We start from the raw sequence: 21,568 nt of genomic DNA, 5'->3' as shown, positions 1-21,568 counted from the left end.
TGCGGTTGCCTTTTAACGCTTTTAAAGAAGTTGCTGGCAATTACCCATTAATTAAACAAATAAGTTTCATCGTTTATTAAAAGTTCAGGTTTAAATATCCTTCATGAAAATCCGTGCTTAAGTGAAATGGGATAATGATGAATATACGTGTTGAATGTAAGACAAATACTCCTATTATAAATTTCACAGAAAGAAAAAATTATATGTTCATTTAATAATGAGTTAACAGTTTGTCAAAGTTAAGTGTAACGAAATAAAGATTTACATTGATATAAATTTTGAATTGAGCAAAAAGTTGTGGATTAGCACTTTGATCAGCAACTTTTGGATTAGAATTTTAAGTTCATTAGAAAGGTTTAGATTTGAACCTTGAATTAAGATAAACATTTTTATTGGAACTTTGGACTGACCAATAGTTTTGGATTTACACTATTAGTTAATTAAAAAATTTTTTATTTAAGCCTTGATGTAACCTATACATTTTTTATTAGAACCTTGAGTGACCAAATAGTGTTGGATTTGAACTTGGAATTAACTACAAAAGTTTTTATTTAAACCTTAAATTAACCTATAAATTTTTTATTAAAACCTTGAAGTCACCAAATAGTGTTGAATTTGAATTTTGAGTTAACTAAATAATTTTAGATTTAAACCTTGAATGAACCTACAAATTTTTTATTAGAACCTTGAATGACAAAATAGTGTTGGATTTGAACTTTGAATTAACTATAAAAGTTTTTATTTAAACCTTAAATTAACCTACAAATTTTTTATTAGAACCTTGAAGTCACCAAATAGTGTTGGATTTGAATTTTGAGTTAACTAAAAAATTCTGGACTTAAACCTTGAATTAACCTAAAAATCTTAACCTAGAATTTCGAACTAACTAAACAGTTTTGTATCAGAACTTTGAATTGATCAAAAAGTCTTAAACTTCACCTTTGTGTTAACTAAGAAGTTTTGCATTCGAACCTAAGTTTCACATTTTTCCCGAAGTACACTAAAAATGTAAAAATGATGCTTTCTCAATTTTCCGATTGAACATATTCATCAATCAGTTGAATCTTGAACGTGTAATAATTAGGGGAGCACGCAGTTATCCATAGGTTATGGTTTTGCATTACAATGTGCATACAAAGCTATAGGGAGTAACACAATCAAGCGGGACGATTTGCTCTGATTTCAGCGACACGAACCGGACCCAGCACTACGTACACAATGGTGTTTGTCTTTCGAGGGCTTTGCACGGTACATGATGGACAAGGACAATTATGCTTTCCCAAACGAGTATGCGACACCGTCCGAGACTGAAATGCAGCAGCCATTGTCCCAGTATTACATCGCCAGCTCCCATAACACTTATTTAACTGGTCATCAGCTCAAAGGAGAATCTTCGGTGCAGCTGTACTCTCAGGTGACCATAACCATTCTTTCCACGTGCTATGGCTGCATAACTCTTTCAAGAAGTTTTGTAGCGATCTCATTTTGTCTACTGCAAATTCAAAATTGATCCTTTTATTATTTTAAAAATTACTTTCACTATTATTTCAATTTTCACTTTTATGTTTGCTTAGAAAATTATTGTCATAAGCTTTAGTGTGATTATTAAAATTACATGGCACGCGTAAAACAGCAGGAGACCAACTAGCACTTTTAGGAGGTTTTTAGTTTACATTTAGTTGCAATCTCTTAATCTCCTTGATTTTTCCTGTGAATATTGTTGACTTTTGCTATCGATGTGGATTTATATTTTTTAATTGTCAAATACTTGACTTAGTTAAATATATAAGTTTCTTAAGAGTTAGTGAAATTGAACTTGTGTCGTTTTGAAAATCATCGAATTTTATCAACATTTTAATTAAAGACACTGTAATTGAAATTGTAATGTCTCAAATTATATTAAAATTGTTATAATTCCTATAGAAGATATTTCTTTCGCAAAATTTTGAAGTGTCTGTAGAAATTGGCGACATAATGCGAGTACTTCAAATAATCTCAAGTATGTACGATTTCTAGGTGCTACAAACGGGGTGTAGATGTGTGGAACTCGATTGCTGGGATGGCGATGATGGGTCTCCTGTTATTTACCATGGTCACACCTTTACTACGAAGATTCCATTTCGCTCGGTCGTCGAAGCGATTGATAGAAGCGCTTTCGTGAGCTCTCCATATCCTGTGATTCTGTCAATTGAGAATCATTGCTCTCAGAGTCAACAGGCTCGAATGGCCCAAATATTTCAAGTACGTCATATTCTGTTGAACGTTTCAAATATCCTGTTAATTCCTTATTGCATGACTTCTTTGATTTCGAGAAGGTACACATTCTTGAACTCTCAGAAGTATAGTAATAAACAAGTAAATAATTGCAATATAACATAATGGACAAATGGAAATAACATAATAAATGAACAAATAATTATAATATAAGATGATGGACAAATAAAAATAATATAATAAATGAACAAATAATTATAATATTATATAATGTACAAATAAAAATAATATAAAAAATGAATAAATAATTACAATATAAAATAATGGTCATATGAAAATAATATAAAAATGAATAAATAATTACAATATAAAATAAGGAACAAATAAAAATAATGTAATAAATGAATAAATAATTACAATATGAAACAATGAACAAATAAAAATAATATAAAAAAATGAATAAATAATTACAATATGAAACAATGAACAAATAAAAATAATATAAAAAAAATGAATAAATGATTACAATATAAAATAATGGACTAATGAAAATAATATAATAAATGAGCAAATAATTACAATATAAAATAACGGATAAATAAAAATAATATGACAAACGTATAAATAATAATTAAAATATATGATCATAAACAAATATAATATAATAGTCAAATCTTACTAATAAATTGATTTCAATAAAATTGTATAAAATTGCACATTTGCAAGGTTGTTTGAGAAAGGAGAAATTGTTGAAAACTCTCAATGAACATTTCTTCTTTCTATTTGAAAAAATTATTTATAATTTATAAGATAAAATTGTATCCTTTAAAATGAATCTGTAATGTAAAAGTTCGTGTGGACAGATGTGTTTAACATGAAACGCAAAGTATTAAAAATAATTTAACATAAACTGGTATACATCTTCCTACTTTACAGTAAATCTTGAATTCATTACTCGTTCCCAACTTCGTTTTACACGTACACACCCGAAACCACGAATTAATTGCACAGATCCACCAAAAATGTCGGTTAATTACTCACATGTATACGTTTACACTCGCAATTTATGTGATTATAAAATAGATGCTCATTAATTGTAGTCACGAACCAGAACAAGCGATGTTTACAGATCTGCGTGATGTTTCATTAATTAACTATACATATATGTTTATAATTTTGATTACCTCGGTAACTAAGTTCGACTATTCCAACTATGCAAATATGTAACGATCCAAATGTGCAAAACATGGTTTAACAATTTCCTAACCAGCTATTCATGCAAACTTATAAATATTTATTTTGTTTAAGTACGTGAATGTATTATTTGCTGATATCATTGTAATAATAAATAGAAGGATGTGTTTCAAATTTTAAAATGAATTTTACTGCAAATAATCTTTTGCGTCTTTTCAAATTTAAAACTCATTTATGTAGATGTGTTTTGCAATCCCTTTCAGTAAAATAAAAATAAGGAAAATTAAATCATATAAATTTCTATACAATTAAATTTATTTAAAATTTCAAGTAAATATTGAAATAAGTATTTACAGAAAAATTAAGATTGAAAAACTTTAATTATATTAGCATTAAGCTGACATAAGTTTATTAACCCCTTGCACTATTTTGACGTACTTTAACGTGACGCACTCGTACTTCAACGTGACGCACTCATACTTCAATTGTAATAAATTTTACTTACGAATTTTTAATACACTTCAATTTAGAGTTCAAATTCAATTATTTACATAGACAACTATTAATACGATATTGACATAATATTTCAACTTTCTCTATCTGTTTTAGTATTATAACTGCGTTGACTGACCTGACAAATAAATCATAGTGCAAGGGTTTAAAAAAATGAAGAAATAAGTACGAAAGAAAAAAATGTTACTGCTATTGTTTCAGTCCGTTTTCGGAGAAAAGCTCGTAACGAAATTTCTTTTCGAGAGCGACTTCAGCGACGATCCTCAACTTCCATCTCCATCGCAGTTGCGCTATAGAATATTGATAAAAAATAAGAAACTGGTAGTGGATCCTGCTGGTCCTTTGGCACATGCTCCCCTGAGTCATCGTGGAAAAATGCTGATGTCGGATCGTGCATCATCTATGAAACAAATGCGCACTGACGTAAACAGCGCATCCGTTGTTGAATATTTCAGCGAGGACGAAGACGATGAAGAAGATGACGACGAAGACGACAACATCGACGGTAACTATTTTTTATCACAAAAATCTCTTTGAACATATCTTACGATCGTATCAAAGAAACCGTTTTTAAAATGTCTGACAGAAATTGACATACAAAAATATTTCAGCTATTTTGAAAATTTCAAGAGAATTGCATTAAAAAGATGATTGAATCTTTTATAAAAATCTTTAATACCAAACATTTCAAAATTATATTTGGGACATCAATTATGTTAGAAGTTTAAAAAATTAAAACGCTTTTTCACGCTTTAACTGTAGCTTTTATAAAAGTTAATCCTTCTACTTATAATGCGCTGATTTCTCACTTAATAAAGAAACAACACGTCCAGAAAAATGCACTATCCAAGTTTACAGTTGTCCTAAGAAAGTTAAAACTGTTGTTCTTAATCTTTTTTAAGCTACAGCTTAACCCAAATACGCGATCCTGTTATTTCATCCGTTCTAATTGCTTCTTATCTCTTCATTTATTGATCGCAAACTTCAATTATGTCCTTTGCAAACAGTAGAAAGCAATTTTGCTGCACTTTAATTAATCCGTATACACATACACTATCCGATGCGACCGACTTTTCACAAATTTGTGTGTGTATTCGCTGTAAATACTTAACATCTGATAAAAACTTCAATTGCCTCTATTGATTCTTTCGGTAATACCTGTTAGTGGCTAAATATTTGAAGACTCGGTCTCATTACCTCTCGTATTCCTTCTATTTCGAAAATATTGAGACTTCTGATAAAAGTTTAAAACCCTCTGAAATATTTGGCTTCATTAATTCTCAAGCTTATTTTGAATGAAATAGGAAGGGCTTCTGAAGGATTTTTAACGATTAAAATACTAATACAAAGTTAGATGTCAGTTAACGTAAAAGTACTAATGTAAAAATAGTTAAGTGTCACTTAAATATTTAAGTGTCCTGTTTGTCTAAAACTCATTACATAAATTTTTAAAAAACCACCTAGAAGAATTCCTTATACCTTGACAAAGAACCACAACCAAATTGATTAACATTGCAATGTACAAATGCCAAAGTTAGGATAATCCTTCTGTATCGCAGCGAAGTTTGGTCATTGAACCGAGACACTAATTACTAAATTAACGACGAATCTGATACGAAGCTTTTACCTTTCAGATAACTCGATTTCCAGTTACGAAAGGTACTTGGGTGGAACGCAGGTGCCGCATGGCCGATTAAAGTCGGATTCAGCAGTCGACGATAAATCACAGAAGCAAAGTAGCCAAATTGCGAAGGAACTCTCAGACTTGGTGATCTACTTGCAAGCCATTAAGTTCCGTGGATTAAACACGACGCCAGGAACGGTGACAACCGGAAAAGCAAGACATCAACCGCATAGCGGACCTGTTCAGAGGCACAGCATCGCCGGAATTGGAGCTACCAGCATCGGTGCACCTTCAGGATCACCGCAATCTCTGTCAACGTCAGCGTCGCTTGCGAGTGGCGGCAGCAATATTGAGAACCTCTTCAGGTACAATTTGCAGTAAAACGAAGTCATTTAACAAACGCAACATTATCTTATAAATGAACATCTTTCAGATCCACTCGTGGAGTTCCAGCTTGCTTCCAGTGCTCTTCGTTGAATGAAAGTACAGCCAAGAAAATCTGTAGGAAACAACCTCTGGGAGTTGTCGCTCACGCTGAGACTCAGCTGATTCGAACATATCCAGCTGGAATGCGCATAGACTCGACGAACTTCAATCCTGTAATATTTTGGGCCTTTGGGATTCAAATGGTTGCGCTGAATTACCAAACCGACGATGCTGGGTTGAACTTGAACGCTGCTATGTTCGAGCAGAATGGACAATGTGGATATGTTAGGAAACCTTCGGTCATGTGGGACAAAGGACATATGATGTACAGGTACGAAATTTCTGAATAAACTCCTGCTTTAATGTAGCTATAAACTATTTGAATCACACTGTACTTTATTTAGTATTCTACTTCTGTTTGTAAACATGTATTTTGAACTGATATTTCCAGACGTTTCAACCCTTGGGACAAGGAGTTTGATGGACTGCACTCGGCGCACTTGGCACTCTCAATTATTTCCGGCCAGTACGTTTCCCCGACAAATTTCGTCGCCAGCACCTACGTCGAGATCGAACTAGTCGGCATTCCGATCGATTGTGCCAAGCACAAGACGAAAGTGATGCCAAACAACGCGTTGAATCCGATCTGGAACGAGAAGTTCTGTTTCCAAGTGATGTTCAAGGATCTCGCCTTCCTCCGCTTCGGGATCGTTGAAGCGAGCTCCCACCACCTGATCGCTCAAAGAGTGATACCGTTAAAGTGTCTAAGACCCGGCTACAGACACGTGCGTTTGCGTTCGTGCAAGAATAAACCGCTAGCACTCTCGGCGCTCTTCATCTACTCTCGCCTAGAAGAGGAGAGCCTCGATTACAACACCTGCTGCCGCGACCACAAGGAGTCATCCAAACGTCCATCATCTGGAAAGGAGCCGGAGAAACTGACCACCGTGGACTCCGGCCTAGGCGGTGTAACCTTGAAAAGAAGAATGTTCTTCCTGATGGTTTATCACGTGATACCCGACGAGCCGTACACCATCTTAAAGGTGACCCAGGAGAGCACAACGCAGGAGGTGATGTTACAAGCTCTTCAGAAGGCAGGAATCTCTCCAGACCGCGTAGACGAGTACATCCTCGTCGAAGAAGTCTCGCGCGGCTGGGAAAAACGAGACAGAGAAGAGTTACCGACCCAGCGTGTTTTGGATCCGACAGAACATCCTCTGCAGGCGCAAGCGTTGTGGAAAGGTCAAGGACGTTTCTTGCTGAAGAGAGTGGGCGACGATCCCAGTAGCAGAGCCTGGTTAGCTTCCATCAGGAGCACAGCCGGTCACTCCAAACTCGATTCCGAGAGAGACACGTCCACACACATTTGGGACGAGGCTGACACCTTCCTGGTTTGCATCTACAACGTTTCACCGGACATACCGTACGCGATACTACGTGTACCCGTCAGCAGTTCCGCTCAGGACGTCCTGGCCCAGGCTCTGGTGAAGGCTAGGCGAATGGAGGATCCCATGAAGTTCGCTTTGGTCGAGGAACTCGAATGGGGAGGCACAGGAGCGGTTGGTAGCGGCAATCGTCAGCTGAGAGTGTTACGCGACGACGAGAACGTTTACAGCACCCAAGCTTTCTGGAAAACACTCGGAAGATTCATTCTGAGGGAAAGAGAGCAGGCGATACCGAGACGACATTTGTTGCCGGCTACTTTGGATAGGCTCAGCAAAGGATTCTCCGTGGGGAGATCGGTTTCCTTGCCGGGGTCCAGCAAGGAGAAGGTACCTGTTTCGGAAGCGCTTTCTGATCCCACGTCCAGAGGACTCAGACATCGTCTGCTGATGTCTGGTCGCAGAAGAGAAGTCCACTCCGATGGAGAGGACACGCGCGAGTCCGACATTCTGAACGCAGCCATCCACTTGAAGAAGGTGTCTCTGCGGAAGTTGAGGATGTGGAAGTCATAGTGGCAGTCCCGGGCGACGTCGATATCATCGATCTTCGCCACTCGGAGAAATCAGTCATAAATGACATGCAATCGAGATACAGGCAAAATCACGTTGCGAAAGCTCGGGGAAACGAAGATGTCGCTGAGATGTTACACCGATGGTCGACCCTGAAATGTTTTGGCATAAGTATACAAAAAAACGCCTAACTCGACACTGCTTAAATACGCATCATCTTTTAACTTGTCGTTCGAAAGCAAACCGATGTTAGCGAATAGATCGGTTGAGACGGAGTTTGATTGGACGTAAAATCGTGGAACACGCGTTTCAGCTTCGAGAAAGTTACGTTCAAACAATCCTGTTAATACCATTTCAAATTACATCGTTATTTCGTGCGATCAAATTTGGATCAAATCATATACGCTGTTATGTGTACAATTGTTTGCATCTTCAGATAATTTCATTTTAAAAGGCATCTTTACTGTAGTGTGATCTCTGGGTCGTTTTCCAGTCATTTAATGTACAAATGAAGATTTTATATGCGATCGGAGAAAATCAGTTCCTTTAGAAACTTGGAGTTTTTTAATCTGGTTGCAAGGTGACCCTCGAATTTACAAGGTGTCTCATTTAATTGAAGATATTAATGCCATCAGTCATAGCTTTTTCGTGGAGGCTTAGCAGACTCTTAAATAGTCATATTGGCAAATTTCTGAATTCCTGAATGCCCAAATTCCAAAATTCTAAAATTTCTATATTTCTAAATCTCTTGATTGAATTTCTAAATTTTCAAATTTCCAAATTTTTGAATTCTCGAATTCCCAAATTCTTGATAGTTCAATCTGTCAAATTATAAAAATTCCTACTCTTCCAAATTCTCAAATCTCCAAATCCCAAAATTTCGACTCCCCAAAATTATGAATCTTCCAATTCCAAAATTTCGAAATTTCGACTCCCCAAAATTATAAATCCCCAAATTCCAAAATTTTCAAATTTTAATTCCCCAAAAATTAAAAATCCCCAAATTCCCAAATCTTGAGATCTCAAACTCCCCAATTCCAAATCCTCAAATTTCTAAACTTCCCAATTTTCAAATTTCAAAATCCCCATAGCCCAAAATTTCCAAACACCAAATTAAATTCTCAAATAAAAATTCTACAAATATTTAAATTTAATCTCTCAAAATATTAACCCTTTAACAAACTTAAGAATACGCATAAATACCCTTATATCACTTTCTAAACAATTTCACCAAAATTCGAGGGTCACACTTTTCAAAGAACGCAAAAACTAGTCTTTTAATCGCAAACTTCAGTTCGATTAAATTCTTTTCGTTATACATTGACACAAGCTTATTTTCTATATTTTTTTATACACATATACATACTTTTCAATCTAAACGATATATTTTAATATATGTATACATATTTATATATATTTAACGCATTTTATTAAACCGTATACAAAATCATACAAGGGCTTCAATATGTTCAGAATAGTCGATTCATTTTAGTTCGAAGACGAAGCCAAATATCAATTTCTCGTATAAATGTAACTTACAGCGGGACCTGATTCCTTTTTATAAACACTTACTTGTCCTTCGAGTGATTAATGCTTGGACTTTAAGTACCTGACTCGTCTGTGAAAATTTCCCGTTTATTCTACTGAAATTTCTGCCAATCATGCAGTCATAAATATTACACCAATTTATTCAATAAAAAAATTTCAAATCGAAACTTACAAAATTCATTTTTAATTGTACCTAAAGTTGACAATAACGGTGACGTGCTAACATTTCGTATGTCTTTTATTTTCGTATGCCATATTATTTAATATTATTTATACTGCATGATTTTTCCTCGCAGAAAGTAGTAATCGCAAAATGGAGAATTATATGCATTTACTGGAGAAAGGCGACGTTACGAGTTGGCGTTTGAGGTTATGTTTGGAGGAGCCATTGGTCACAAAGATGGCCGCCGTGTGTGGAGCTTCTTTTACTTTGGACCTCACGCGCCAACTCGTGGGTTATCTGTTCTTGAAAGAAAAAGATGTACTTAAAAAAATGGTAAAATTATTGGTAAAATTAATGGTAAAATGGTAAAAGAAATGCAAGAAATCGAAAAGAAAAATTTCTCTGACGGCTTCCATTTCTTCGATCAATGATTTCAGCACAAATCCCGTTAGAAACCCGAATATAAAGCTTCCCAAATCGTGAAAGATCGAACGAACACGTCTAGTCAAGCTCTATCATCGATAAAATGCTTAAAGATATACAGTAAGCGGCTCTCCGATTGCCAACTTACCAGAGTGTATCGAACTCGTCCATAATCGAAGCAGTATTTTAACGAGGTTATAGGACAAAGTTCTGAGTTAAAGTTAGTCTGTTACTTGTTGCCGAGGATCTTTAATAAGAATGATAAAAAAGACAACACTATTTCCGTAATAACCGCGTAAACTGAACGTGAATTCTAGTCCACTGTATACTATACAGAGATTTATTTATTATTCGTTTGTTACGAGCGCGGGCAATGTTTGTACATATTATCTTCTCCGTTGTTGTATCAGACCTTCTCCGACAAGAGATATTTAACGCGTGAAGTCTTGCTATCATATTTATTATATATTGTTGATAATGGGAAAAGGAAAATAGTAGGTCAATGTTACTTTTACAGTCGCTATCCAATTTATCCCTTTGGACTGTTGAACGAGTATACTTGTAGATTATAAATACGAGACCAAGGAGTGTCGATCGTTTCTTCGCTTTTTAAACACGTTCCGATCGGTTGAGGACAGTGCACTATTTAATCGGTTTCGATTCTTTTATCGGAGCCTTAAGCCTAATTTTCACAAAGTAATTCTGTGTACAAATGGTACGAATGATCAGAGAGAGATTTGAGGAAATCTGGCGTAGGTCAACGACGTCACGAATGAGTTACCCTTTGTCTTCCACCTGGATTTCTGAATTAAACATTTAGAAATTTAGAATGCATTTCGGTTGTAAAAAAGATGTTGAGTTTTGGATTTGTGCATTGAATAGTGAATATGGATCTTCTGGGGAGTATTGGGGGAATGAGAAAAGTATAGATCGTGAATATTTATGGGAATTTAGCAGTACATTTCTGGATGCAAATAGTTGGAGATTTAGGTTTTGAGTTATTAGGTTTTTGGAATCAGAAGATTTTTAAGGTTGTTTTGGATGGGTTTGAAGACTTTTAAGGTTGGGAATTTAGAAATATAGGAATTTGGGGATCTGAAGATTTGGGAGTTTGGAGAGTTCAGGATTTAAAGGACACTTGGGAGTTGAGGAAGTGTAGGATTTAGAGAATTGAGAAAGTGAAACATTGAGAATTTGAGAATATAAGGATTTAAAAATTTGAGAATATGAAAATATGGAAATTTGAAAATTCGAGAATTTGAGAATATAAGAATTCAACAGTTTAAGAATTTGCAAATTTGGGAATTTGAAAATTTAGGAATTTAGGAATTTGAGAATTCGAGAATGTAGGAATTTGAGAATTTAGGAATTTAAGAACATAGCAATTTAGGAATTTAGAAAATTAGAAGTTTGGGAATTTAGGAATGTGCACATTTAGAAATCTGGAAATTTAGGAATTTGAAAATTTAGGAATTCATAAATTTAGGAATTTGGAAGTTTAGGAATTTAGAAATTTTGAAACTTAGAAATGTAGAAATTTAAAAATATAGTAATTTGGAAATGTAGTAATTCAGAAATCTAGAAATGTAGAAATTTAGAAAATCATATATTTAGAAATTTAGAATTTTAGAAATTCAAATATTTAGAAATCAGATATTTAGAAATTTAGAACTTTAGAAATTCAAATATTTAGAAATGTAGAAATTTAGAAATTTAGAAATCTGGGAATTTTAAGATTTTGGAACTGGGAAATTTTCTGTTTAGTTTAGATTCTTACAAAAATATTACAAAGTTTCTAAATGAAAAAATTTGAAGGTTTATAAATTTAAAAATTTATTTAATTTTACTCGATAAATATTCACGATCTTTAGTACATAGTGAATGTATTATACAAATTTTTTCCCCTGTATCACCATATTTTTCAGGAAATTCTACTTTGCTCTTCAATGTGCTGTAAGCCATGCAAATATTTGTATCCTTTCATTCGTTAACTCTACATACATCTTTTCTAATTTAGAAATATAAGAATATGGAAATTTTCAAATGAAAAAGTTAAAAAATTCAAATGTAACTTCTAAAAGTTACAAATTTCCAGATTATGAAATTAACTATTCATGCTCATCAAGACAATTTAACACTATTTGATAACAAACAGTAATCTTGTATAAAATATCCAAAAACTACTTTGGTCATTTATGTCATCATAAATAATCCCAGCTATTAATTAAAAGGATATAAATACTTTTACAGCTCACTGTTTTACTTGCTCTTGTTTTAAATCAAATACAATTGTATTTGGATCAAATATATCAAAAATTTGTAAAGTTTTTACCAAAAATTTATCCAACGTATCTAACACTATATTTCAAAATAAAATACAATTGCAACAATTACATATCTAAGATCGCAGTATCATCCCCAATTGTATTATTAAACCCAACTATTTTAAAAACATCAATTTTTAACCACAATTTCAATAAATCTATAAAAATAGATTCTAAAAAACGAATTCGTGACGTTCTTGAGCTCCATAGTATATTTTTGAATACCACTTTCTCCATCATCGTTTTCCCCATTTCTTCAAATACATACATATCCTAGGACAAGCTATGGTATAAACAAATTCAACTGGAAATGAAAATGAAGTTGACCAAGTGGGTACAAACAAGATTTGCTCAAAAGTTAAAATCAAGAATTGGTGACTGAAAACAAATCAACCACAAATATCTTTCTTAATTTTATATGAAGACGTGACTTAAAACAGTTAATAACATTTTTAAAAAACGACTTGTCCACGTAATTTGTTGCAAAATGTAATGATGATTGAAAACCTCAAAACGATTGAATTCTTTGGGTTTGTTGTATTTAATATCATAACAATTTTGTTTGTTACAACAGTTATAACATAAATAAGTTTCATAAATATATAATGTCACATAATATTGCATCAATTTTTTACATATAACAAGATTTATTTTAATACTATTAATTTATTTTAATAATTATTGTAAGGTCTAAGTACTATATTTTTTACAAATTTGTAACAAATTCTTAAATAACTTGAAAATACTGTTGGTTGAGTTAATCATAACACGTACTAGAATTGTACGAAAAAATTTTAGGTTATGTTGACGACTTAACCGACTTCATAATAAACTTTTTAAATATACTTTGCTATTAGTGTAAAATATCAAATGTATCATTATGTGTAAGAAGTATATTTATAAATAGATTTATGATTTTCAACCAAATTTATTTATTATTATTAAAAGAAAACCATCTCAGTTTACGAAATAATTCACATCAAATCAATCTAATTACGTTTGCAACCAATGTGGTTAAAAGAAAGATTTCATTTCCCTTACCTCTAAAGAAAATAAAAGATACAACTATTTAATTGTGTGTACATAAATCAACTATCGCAAATTTTATATCATACGCACTAGACTTTAATACTTATAAAAGCTTCCGATCATACAGCTTCACTATATTGTCTTTCCTACTTTAATTTTTATAGTGTTACTTTTTATATTCAAAGTATATCATTTATACTTGTATTAGATGATAATAAATGTATTATATTTTTATTCGTTCTAACAAGAATCTAATTTTCCCTCTGAAAAATAAACCAAATATTCTTTGACTGACATTTATTTTCGCACAATCTTCAAAATGAAATCACCAGATCTTGTATAAATAGTATCGAATATACGTAATGAAACTACAGGAAGAAATTCAGTTATGTAAACCTGTACACGTTAATAAGTATTAAGCATGTATTTGCTTATAATAAATATAAACGTATTTGCACATACTTGTGAACGTGTACAGTATTTATATAATACAATATGTCAATTTAGCATCAACTTTCATACCTGAATTTTGCGTTACATTTAAGAATAAATCATTTCACAAAAAACTAAGACTTGAATGTATCGAGGAAACCGCATTTATATACCAAAACAGTATTTACAGTAGTGTACAGCATGGAACGTTATGTACATACGAGGAAAACAAGGGCTACTAATAATGATAATTAATTGTTATAGTTAATTTCGATGCTCCTTGAGTCTTGGAGAAAACCCCCGCATCGAGAATATCATCGACTATAACAGACGTCTTTCGAATCGTAGGAAAGGATATAAACAATTCTCGAATCAGAACAACAACGTTGAAATTTTTTCCAAAAGCATTCGCGTCGCGAGAATGACAGAATATTGGAATCGTTACATCGACCTTTAAATTCGAGAATTATATTTTTCAATTTTCTTTTCGCTGATCACCGATGATTTTTCGAATGTTTGCTTCACCGACGTCAATGCTTGGAAATCCCTTCGGCTGATTCCGGAACATTTGTTGAAGATATTTATAAGACGAAAGCTACGTTGTATTTCGCTAGAATGAAAGAACTACTTCTTAAAACTTTTGGGACCATACTCATTAAGCATATTTTCGAGCGAGCTCTCAAGGGCCATTTGAACGCAAACGATGCAGTATTAAGTTTCTTTTCGTCGATAAAGGTGGGATGGAAGTTGGAAAGGGACGAAGAGAAACGAGATCGAGCAGCTCGATATGTATTCGATCAGATTCGGAAGGACTTGATCGAGTTCTGAAATTTACATACTTACAGAAATCTTTAGATACAATACTCTTTGTACTCTTTACTAAACTGTTTATTTAATTTTATTAAATTTTTTGTTTTGTCAAAAATGGTAAAAGAGTCTGTTATTAATAAAAAACTTGCAATTAATGAAGTAACAAGAAAATAGAAATTTTTATTTATATGTAATTGCAAAGACTGTAGTTGTCAAAGGACAGATCAAATATAATTTTCATTAATAATTTCACATGTAAAAATTGAAAATTTTTTATCTATGTAAGAAAGTATTTATGTGTTCAAGAAAAATGACTATTTTTAAATGATCATGTTCTTTTATTTATTTTAAAATATTTTCTTTTATTTACTTGATGGTATACTGTAACTTAGTTAAAATTTTAGTTTAGATAATTTTAGATACTTGGACAAGTTTAAATAGTATAAATAATTTGCCATAGGGAGCATCACGATGTTTATGAAATCGAAAGTTGCAATATTTGATGGATAGAAATAAATTAGTCAAAAGTTGAAATATATTGCATTGATAACATATTGACAATTACATGGATAATATATTTTTGGATTTGGAAATTTGAGGAATTTAATATTTGAGACTTAAGAATTTGGTAATTTAGAGATTTGAGAATATGAGAGTTGGAAAATTTAGAAATTTGGAAATATAAGAATTTGAAAGTTTGAAAGTTGGGGAAAATGAGAGTTCGAAAGTTTAGAAGTCGAGGAATATGAAAGTTTGGAAATTTATAACTTCTGGAATATGAGAGTTTGGAAATTTATAACTTCTGGAATATGAGAGTTTGGAAATTTATAAACCTTGAAATATGAAAGTTTGAAAATTTATAAACCTTGATATATGAGAGCTTAAAAATTTATAAATTTAAAAATACGAGAGTTTCATAAAAATATTAATATTAATAACGAACTGCCTACAAAATCCACAAAGTTCACAAAATCCATGAAATCTCAAAATAACATATCAAAAATTGTTCCAAGACAAAGAAAAGAACAAGAAGTTCATCCATTTAAAACTACCCTAATTTCTACAACGACTCGTATCATTAAAAAATGGATCGAACTCGATAATCCTTTTCAATCTAATCGAATACGCAAAAGAAAATAAAGTGTATTGTTTGGGTACGAAAGAAGCGTATACCTTGTATCGATCGGGCATATCCCTATTGTACATATCCGTGATTCTTCGGTAGCTGTTACATTAAATCTGTACGCATTAACATGTAAACGATACACAAATGGATAAACTATACGCATCGATGCGTATACGTATGTCTGTATGTGAGAATGTATCTGTGTATGGATATGTACATATATACAGCATACTGATGCATGCATGCGTCTAGATGTGTCGAATGATTCGATAACAAACGATACATGTACATCGTGTTTTGTTTATTTTTCAAGGTTAATTAACGCGTGAGGTTCTTTCGATTTGCTGCAAGATGTACGTATATGTGAAAAATACGTATATACACATATGTACTCATATGTGATACATGAAGAACAATGTATACATACTATACGTGTATCATACATATGTGATGCATGAGGAACAACGTATGTATATACACATGTGATACATGATGATGAACGTACATATGTATATACATATGTGACACATGAAAAACTACATATACCTATGTACACATATGTGACACATGAAAATCAACGTATGTCTATGTACACATATGTGATACATGAAGAACAACGTATACCTATATACACATATGTGATACATGAAGAACGTACGTATATACATACGTGATACATTAAGAACAACATATGCATACACATATGTATATCATATATACGTGACACATGAAAATCAACGTATATCTATGTACACATATATGATACACGAAGAACGTATGTATATACATACGTGATACATTAAGAACAACATATGCATACACATATGTGTATCATACATTCGTGACGCATGAAAATCAACGTGTATCTATGTACACATATATGATACATGAAGAACGTATGTATATACATATGTGATACATGAAAAACAACGTACATAGAAAAAGAAAGTGTATGAAGATACATACAAAGAAAGTGTACGTATGTAGATACGTAGTACATGAAAGTTAAACAGTTATAAGACGTATCCAATTTTATTGTGGGTAGAAGTTTCACTAATTCAGTCACTTCCAAAACGCGACATGTAAGATAATTCATGGTTTATTAAGATGAACCTTGCCGAACTGATAAAGTATGGCAACGATAAGCCAAATCATAGTGATCCATTTTCATCGCTTATTTCAATGACGAATAGAAAAATAGAAACTTAGAAAAATTGTTATCGAATCAAGTCGAACATAACCTTCAACAGCTATGAATGATGTACTGCACTTTTGTACGGGGCGCGTTTCAGACTCAAAGAAAATAAATAAATAAAAAGAATACAGTAATAAATGAAGTTGATAGAAGAAAGCAGTTTAAGAAAACGTTTCTGCCGTTTGACCAGGCTGGCCCGGTCTCGGCGGTTGATCTATCTAACTAAATTATGATACATATACGAGATGTCTTTTTCATAAGTGTGAATTTTATGCTATATATACATATATCAACGTATATGTATTAATTAACCTTGTACATACGTACACGCTCGCATGCAAATATATACATACATACGTACACATGTATGTATGCGAAAGTTAATGTGATTCCATTGCATTCTCATGAGGCAGCTTTTTGATGCAGTGTAAGTAATTAACAAAATTAAAGTTGCGATTGCTGATATCGATCGAGAGTACGAGTCATTTAATAGTTGATCGATTTATTAAGTCTTCGCCGAATAATGGTGACGTAACCAGCTGGGACAAGTGACTTTTAAAAATTATTCTTTTCTGTTTAGGTTTATTTGTTAAATTTTTTATTTATGCAAGAAGAATGTAGTTCTATTGAGAGTCGGATCTGATAGGGGATGGTTGAAGATAATACCCTTCAATAAAAGTATAGTAATAATTAATATTGTGAAATTGGTGGTATAAAATTGGAATTTATGAAATGTTTACATGTTTATAACGGGAGGATGTAGTTATAGCTTATGATTTATTCAAATTTCCAAATTTCCAATTTCCCAAATTCTCAAATTCCCAAATTCCTAAATTCCCAAATTTCCAAATTCCCAAATTCCCAAATCCTCAAATTTCCATATTCTCAAATTCCCAAATTCTCAAATTCCCAAATCCTCAAATTCCCAAATCCTCAAATTCCCAAATCCTCAAATTCCTAAATCCTCAAATTCCCAAATCCTCAAATTCCCAAATCCTCCAATTCTTAAATCTTCCAATTCCCAAATCCTCAAATCCCCAAATGCTTAAATTCCCAAATCCTCAAATTCCCAAATCCCCAAATTCTCAAATTCCCAAATCCTCAAATTCCCAAATCCTCAAATTCCCAAATCCTCAAATTCCCAAATCCTCAAATTCCCAAATCCTCAAATTCCCAAATCCTCAAATTCCCAAATTCTCAAGTTCCCAAATTTCCATATTTTCAAATTCCCAAATCCTCAAATTCCCAAATTCCCAAATTCTTCAATTCTCAAATCCTCCAATTCCCATATCCTCAAAATCCCAAATCCTCAAATTCCCAAATCCTCAAATTCTCAAATCCTCAAATTCCCAAATCGTCCAATTTCCATATTCTCAAATTTCCAAATCCTCAAATTCCCAAATCCTCAAATTTCCAAGACCAAAAATTGCAAAGTTTAGAAATTTTCAGATCTCCAAATTTAATAACAGGAATAGTTAAATATTGCTATATTGCAGACGGCTATATAACAACACAGTACCGACTCTATGTTTATCATACGTCTACAAAACACATTCTATAGTATAATATTTTAAACAAAAATGTATCTGATCCTTTTTATCTCATTGATTCCATACTCTTCTCTATATATATTTACTTTATTACACATACTAATTTTTGTATAATAGAATCCTTTCTACTGTGTAAAATAATGACTTATTACCAATGATTTATTAGTTTCCTAATAAAGTTTATAACGTATTCATTAATAAATCTTTATAATAACTTTAAGTGAAAATAAAAATATATATTGCTTTATCTTATTTTATTTTTCTCATCAGAAAATTATATATTAAAATGTTAAATACAATTTTTACTTAAATACGCTTTTTTGTATATTTTTTAATACACACTGTAAACGTGCCAAAATAAAAACGTTGAAATAAATGAACACATAAAATTTATTTTACACACTTTACTATGTTTAATGTTTTAAAATTGCAATTATTCTCCAACATAACACGACTTCAATTTCTGAAAATTAAATACTGTTTCATAATTAAAATTTTCCATTACAATTTGTTGAAGAAGAAACGCTTTTTTTTTTATAAAAAAAACTATAACTTCTGGTTACGTCACCACTTAATATTTATTGTAACAGTACATAAGCGTTGACACTGCATTAGGAAATAAATGCATTGGAAAAAAGATATAAAACAGTCTAACGAGAACACGTCGACCTTTAATGAAAATACATAAATAAATTGTAAGTAAAGTTAACCATTCTCGTGCCATAATTTTAATGTATTTTCAAGTCAATTTTGTTCATGTGCATGTTAAGTTAAAATTTATACTGAACTTTTAGTGGCTTTCTTTTAAAAATCCCTTTAATATCTGATTTTTCAGAAACTTTACTTATTTTTGTTTTCAAATTTTTGTTAAATCGTTGTTTCAATTTTTCTGCGATTATTTATCTTTTTTAAATTTGTTGTGATTTTTTATTTCTGTCAGTAACGTAACCAGATGGGGTACACAAGTTAATAAGATTATTTCACCCCTCAAATTATAGATTATTTATTTAATCTTAAAAATTATTTAAGGTTATTTTAAGAAACTAATATTTTTAACAAAAATTGAATTCTTATTAAAATATTTAAAGTTCCCTATTATTTTTAGCAAACAAATATTTTTGATCGTCCTTACAATTTTGGTTACGTCTCTAGTCATTAATTTCATGAATATTTTTCCAAAATCTGCAGATAATTTAAAACGGAGCTCGACGTACATACAGATAAAAGCAACTGAAAATGAAATAACTGTAATAATAATATAAACGCTAAAACGATAGAGATACTTCTTCGTAACCGTACATTACTCAAAAGAAAAGTCGCCAAAATGAGCCGAACACTATTATAAGTAGTTATTATAACGTTTACCGCGGCATTTTGTCCGGTATATTGCGCGAATATCGAAAAGTACGAAGGTAGAGAAGAATGAAATATTTAAAAATAAAGAATTCTTTTACTAATACGAGCCAATGTGTAGTGTGAGTTTCGTTGTACTTAATTAAATTAAGAAGAGAAAAACAGATGAAAGACATTGTATGAGTAGCGGATAATTAAATACATAGAGTTCTCTTTGGCGTTATTATGTAAACTCTCGGATAGTATTCATTCTTGTTTTAAGGTACTCGTAATACGAATAAAACAGGAAAGCGTAATACACTATAAAGAAAGGCTATGGTCCTCTTAAAACTTATCACTACGATACTATGTTAATGTATCATTGGCATTGTTGAAGGAAAAAGTCTACATGTAAATAAATATGAAAAACATTTTTATAAATGATGGTTGTTTTATGTTCACCTCTCCTGCAAATATTATTACTATTTTTGTTATTGTTCGCAGTAATATAAATTATTTTAAGTGAAAATAATGTAAATTAAGTAGAATGATGCAAGCATTATTGACTATAAATTATTTGAATCTATTTAAATAGCAACAAAAATAAAAAACATTACAAATGAGCTAAAAATTCAAGTTTATTAATTCAATGCAAATTTATTAATATAAATCGCAGATATCGAAATAGCTGTTAAATAAATTATGTACGATGCTATATTTTTAAAAGCTTTTTTAAGGTTTCTAAATTTGAAAATTTCTAAATTTATTTTTCTGAAATTCTAGAGTTTCAAAGTATCGAAATTGTTGTTAGGTATGTGGGCGAGAAATAAATGATACAGAAGTCTTGAAAGTACTATATATAGATATAACAAAAATATTCATATTATATTATATAATATAACAAAAATATTAAATATTATATTATACATTATTCTATATAATGTTAATATTTAGGTGAATTGCACGTGTAATTCGTAACATACCTCACACATGGAGGATAACGAAAGAAGATGGTGTCAGCGAACGCGTTGGCCGAAAGAGGCCCTGACAGTAGCATATGCGCGCGCAATTTGAATCTCCCTTCTCAATAGACATTTTTTAATTTCAAGTTTCTTAATATCCAGAGTTTTAAAGCTTTGAAAGTTAAGAGCTTTGAGTTTCCAAAATTCTAAAATTTGTAAGGTCTCGAAATTAAAAAGTTTGAAGTTCCCAAAATTATAGAATCTTAGAGTACTAAAATTAAGAAATATCCAGTTCCCAAAATTGCAGAATCTCAGAGCACCAAGTTCCCAAAAATCGCAGAGTTTCAAAGCCTCAAAATTTTTAAAATTTCAAGTTTCTAAAATTCTAAATTTTAAGTTTCAAAATGAAAAAATTCCAAATTTGCAAAGTTTCAATATTTCAAAGTTTCAAAGCTGAAAAATGTGAAATTTCAAAAACTGCACAGTTGCTAAGTTTCAAAAACTAAAAATGTCAAGTTTTCAAAGTGTCATAATTCTAAAGCTTCAAAAATTAAAAAAGGCAAGTTTTCAAAGTGCCAAAATTCTAAAGCTTCAAAAACTGAAAATGTCAAGTTTTCAAAGTACCAAAATCCTAAAGCTTCAAATACTAAAAATGCCAAATTTTCAAAGTGCCAAAATTCTGAACCTTCAAAAACTAAAAATATCAAGTTTTGAAAATACGAAAATTCTAAAATTTCAAAACTGTAAAATT

General features: G+C 31.7%; 1 protein-coding gene across 4 annotated transcripts in view; it reads left to right on the top strand.

Annotated features, from left to right (window-relative positions):
• Positions 1–20,296, top strand: part of LOC100880205 (1-phosphatidylinositol 4,5-bisphosphate phosphodiesterase epsilon-1) — a 192,173-nt gene extending 171,877 nt beyond the window's left edge. For all 4 annotated transcript variants that reach the window (XM_076533177.1, XM_076533178.1, XM_012292966.2 and 1 more), the window contains exons 15-20: positions 1,187–1,414; positions 2,017–2,241; positions 4,123–4,426; positions 5,556–5,910; positions 5,979–6,302; positions 6,423–20,296. In XM_076533177.1, coding sequence (XP_076389292.1) covers positions 1,187–1,414; positions 2,017–2,241; positions 4,123–4,426; positions 5,556–5,910; positions 5,979–6,302; positions 6,423–7,926 — 2,940 coding nt within the window. In that variant the 3' untranslated portion in view covers positions 7,927–20,296. The remainder of the gene's footprint in view (positions 1–1,186; positions 1,415–2,016; positions 2,242–4,122; positions 4,427–5,555; positions 5,911–5,978; positions 6,303–6,422) is intronic.
• Positions 20,297–21,568: the final 1,272 nt, after the last annotated feature.

This window comes from Megachile rotundata, chromosome 7 (assembly GCF_050947335.1).
Source record: "Megachile rotundata isolate GNS110a chromosome 7, iyMegRotu1, whole genome shotgun sequence".
Lineage (NCBI taxonomy): Eukaryota > Metazoa > Arthropoda > Insecta > Hymenoptera > Megachilidae > Megachile > Megachile rotundata.
The sequence above is the reverse complement of the archived record's forward strand: the minus strand, read 5'-3'. Positions and strand labels throughout refer to the sequence as shown.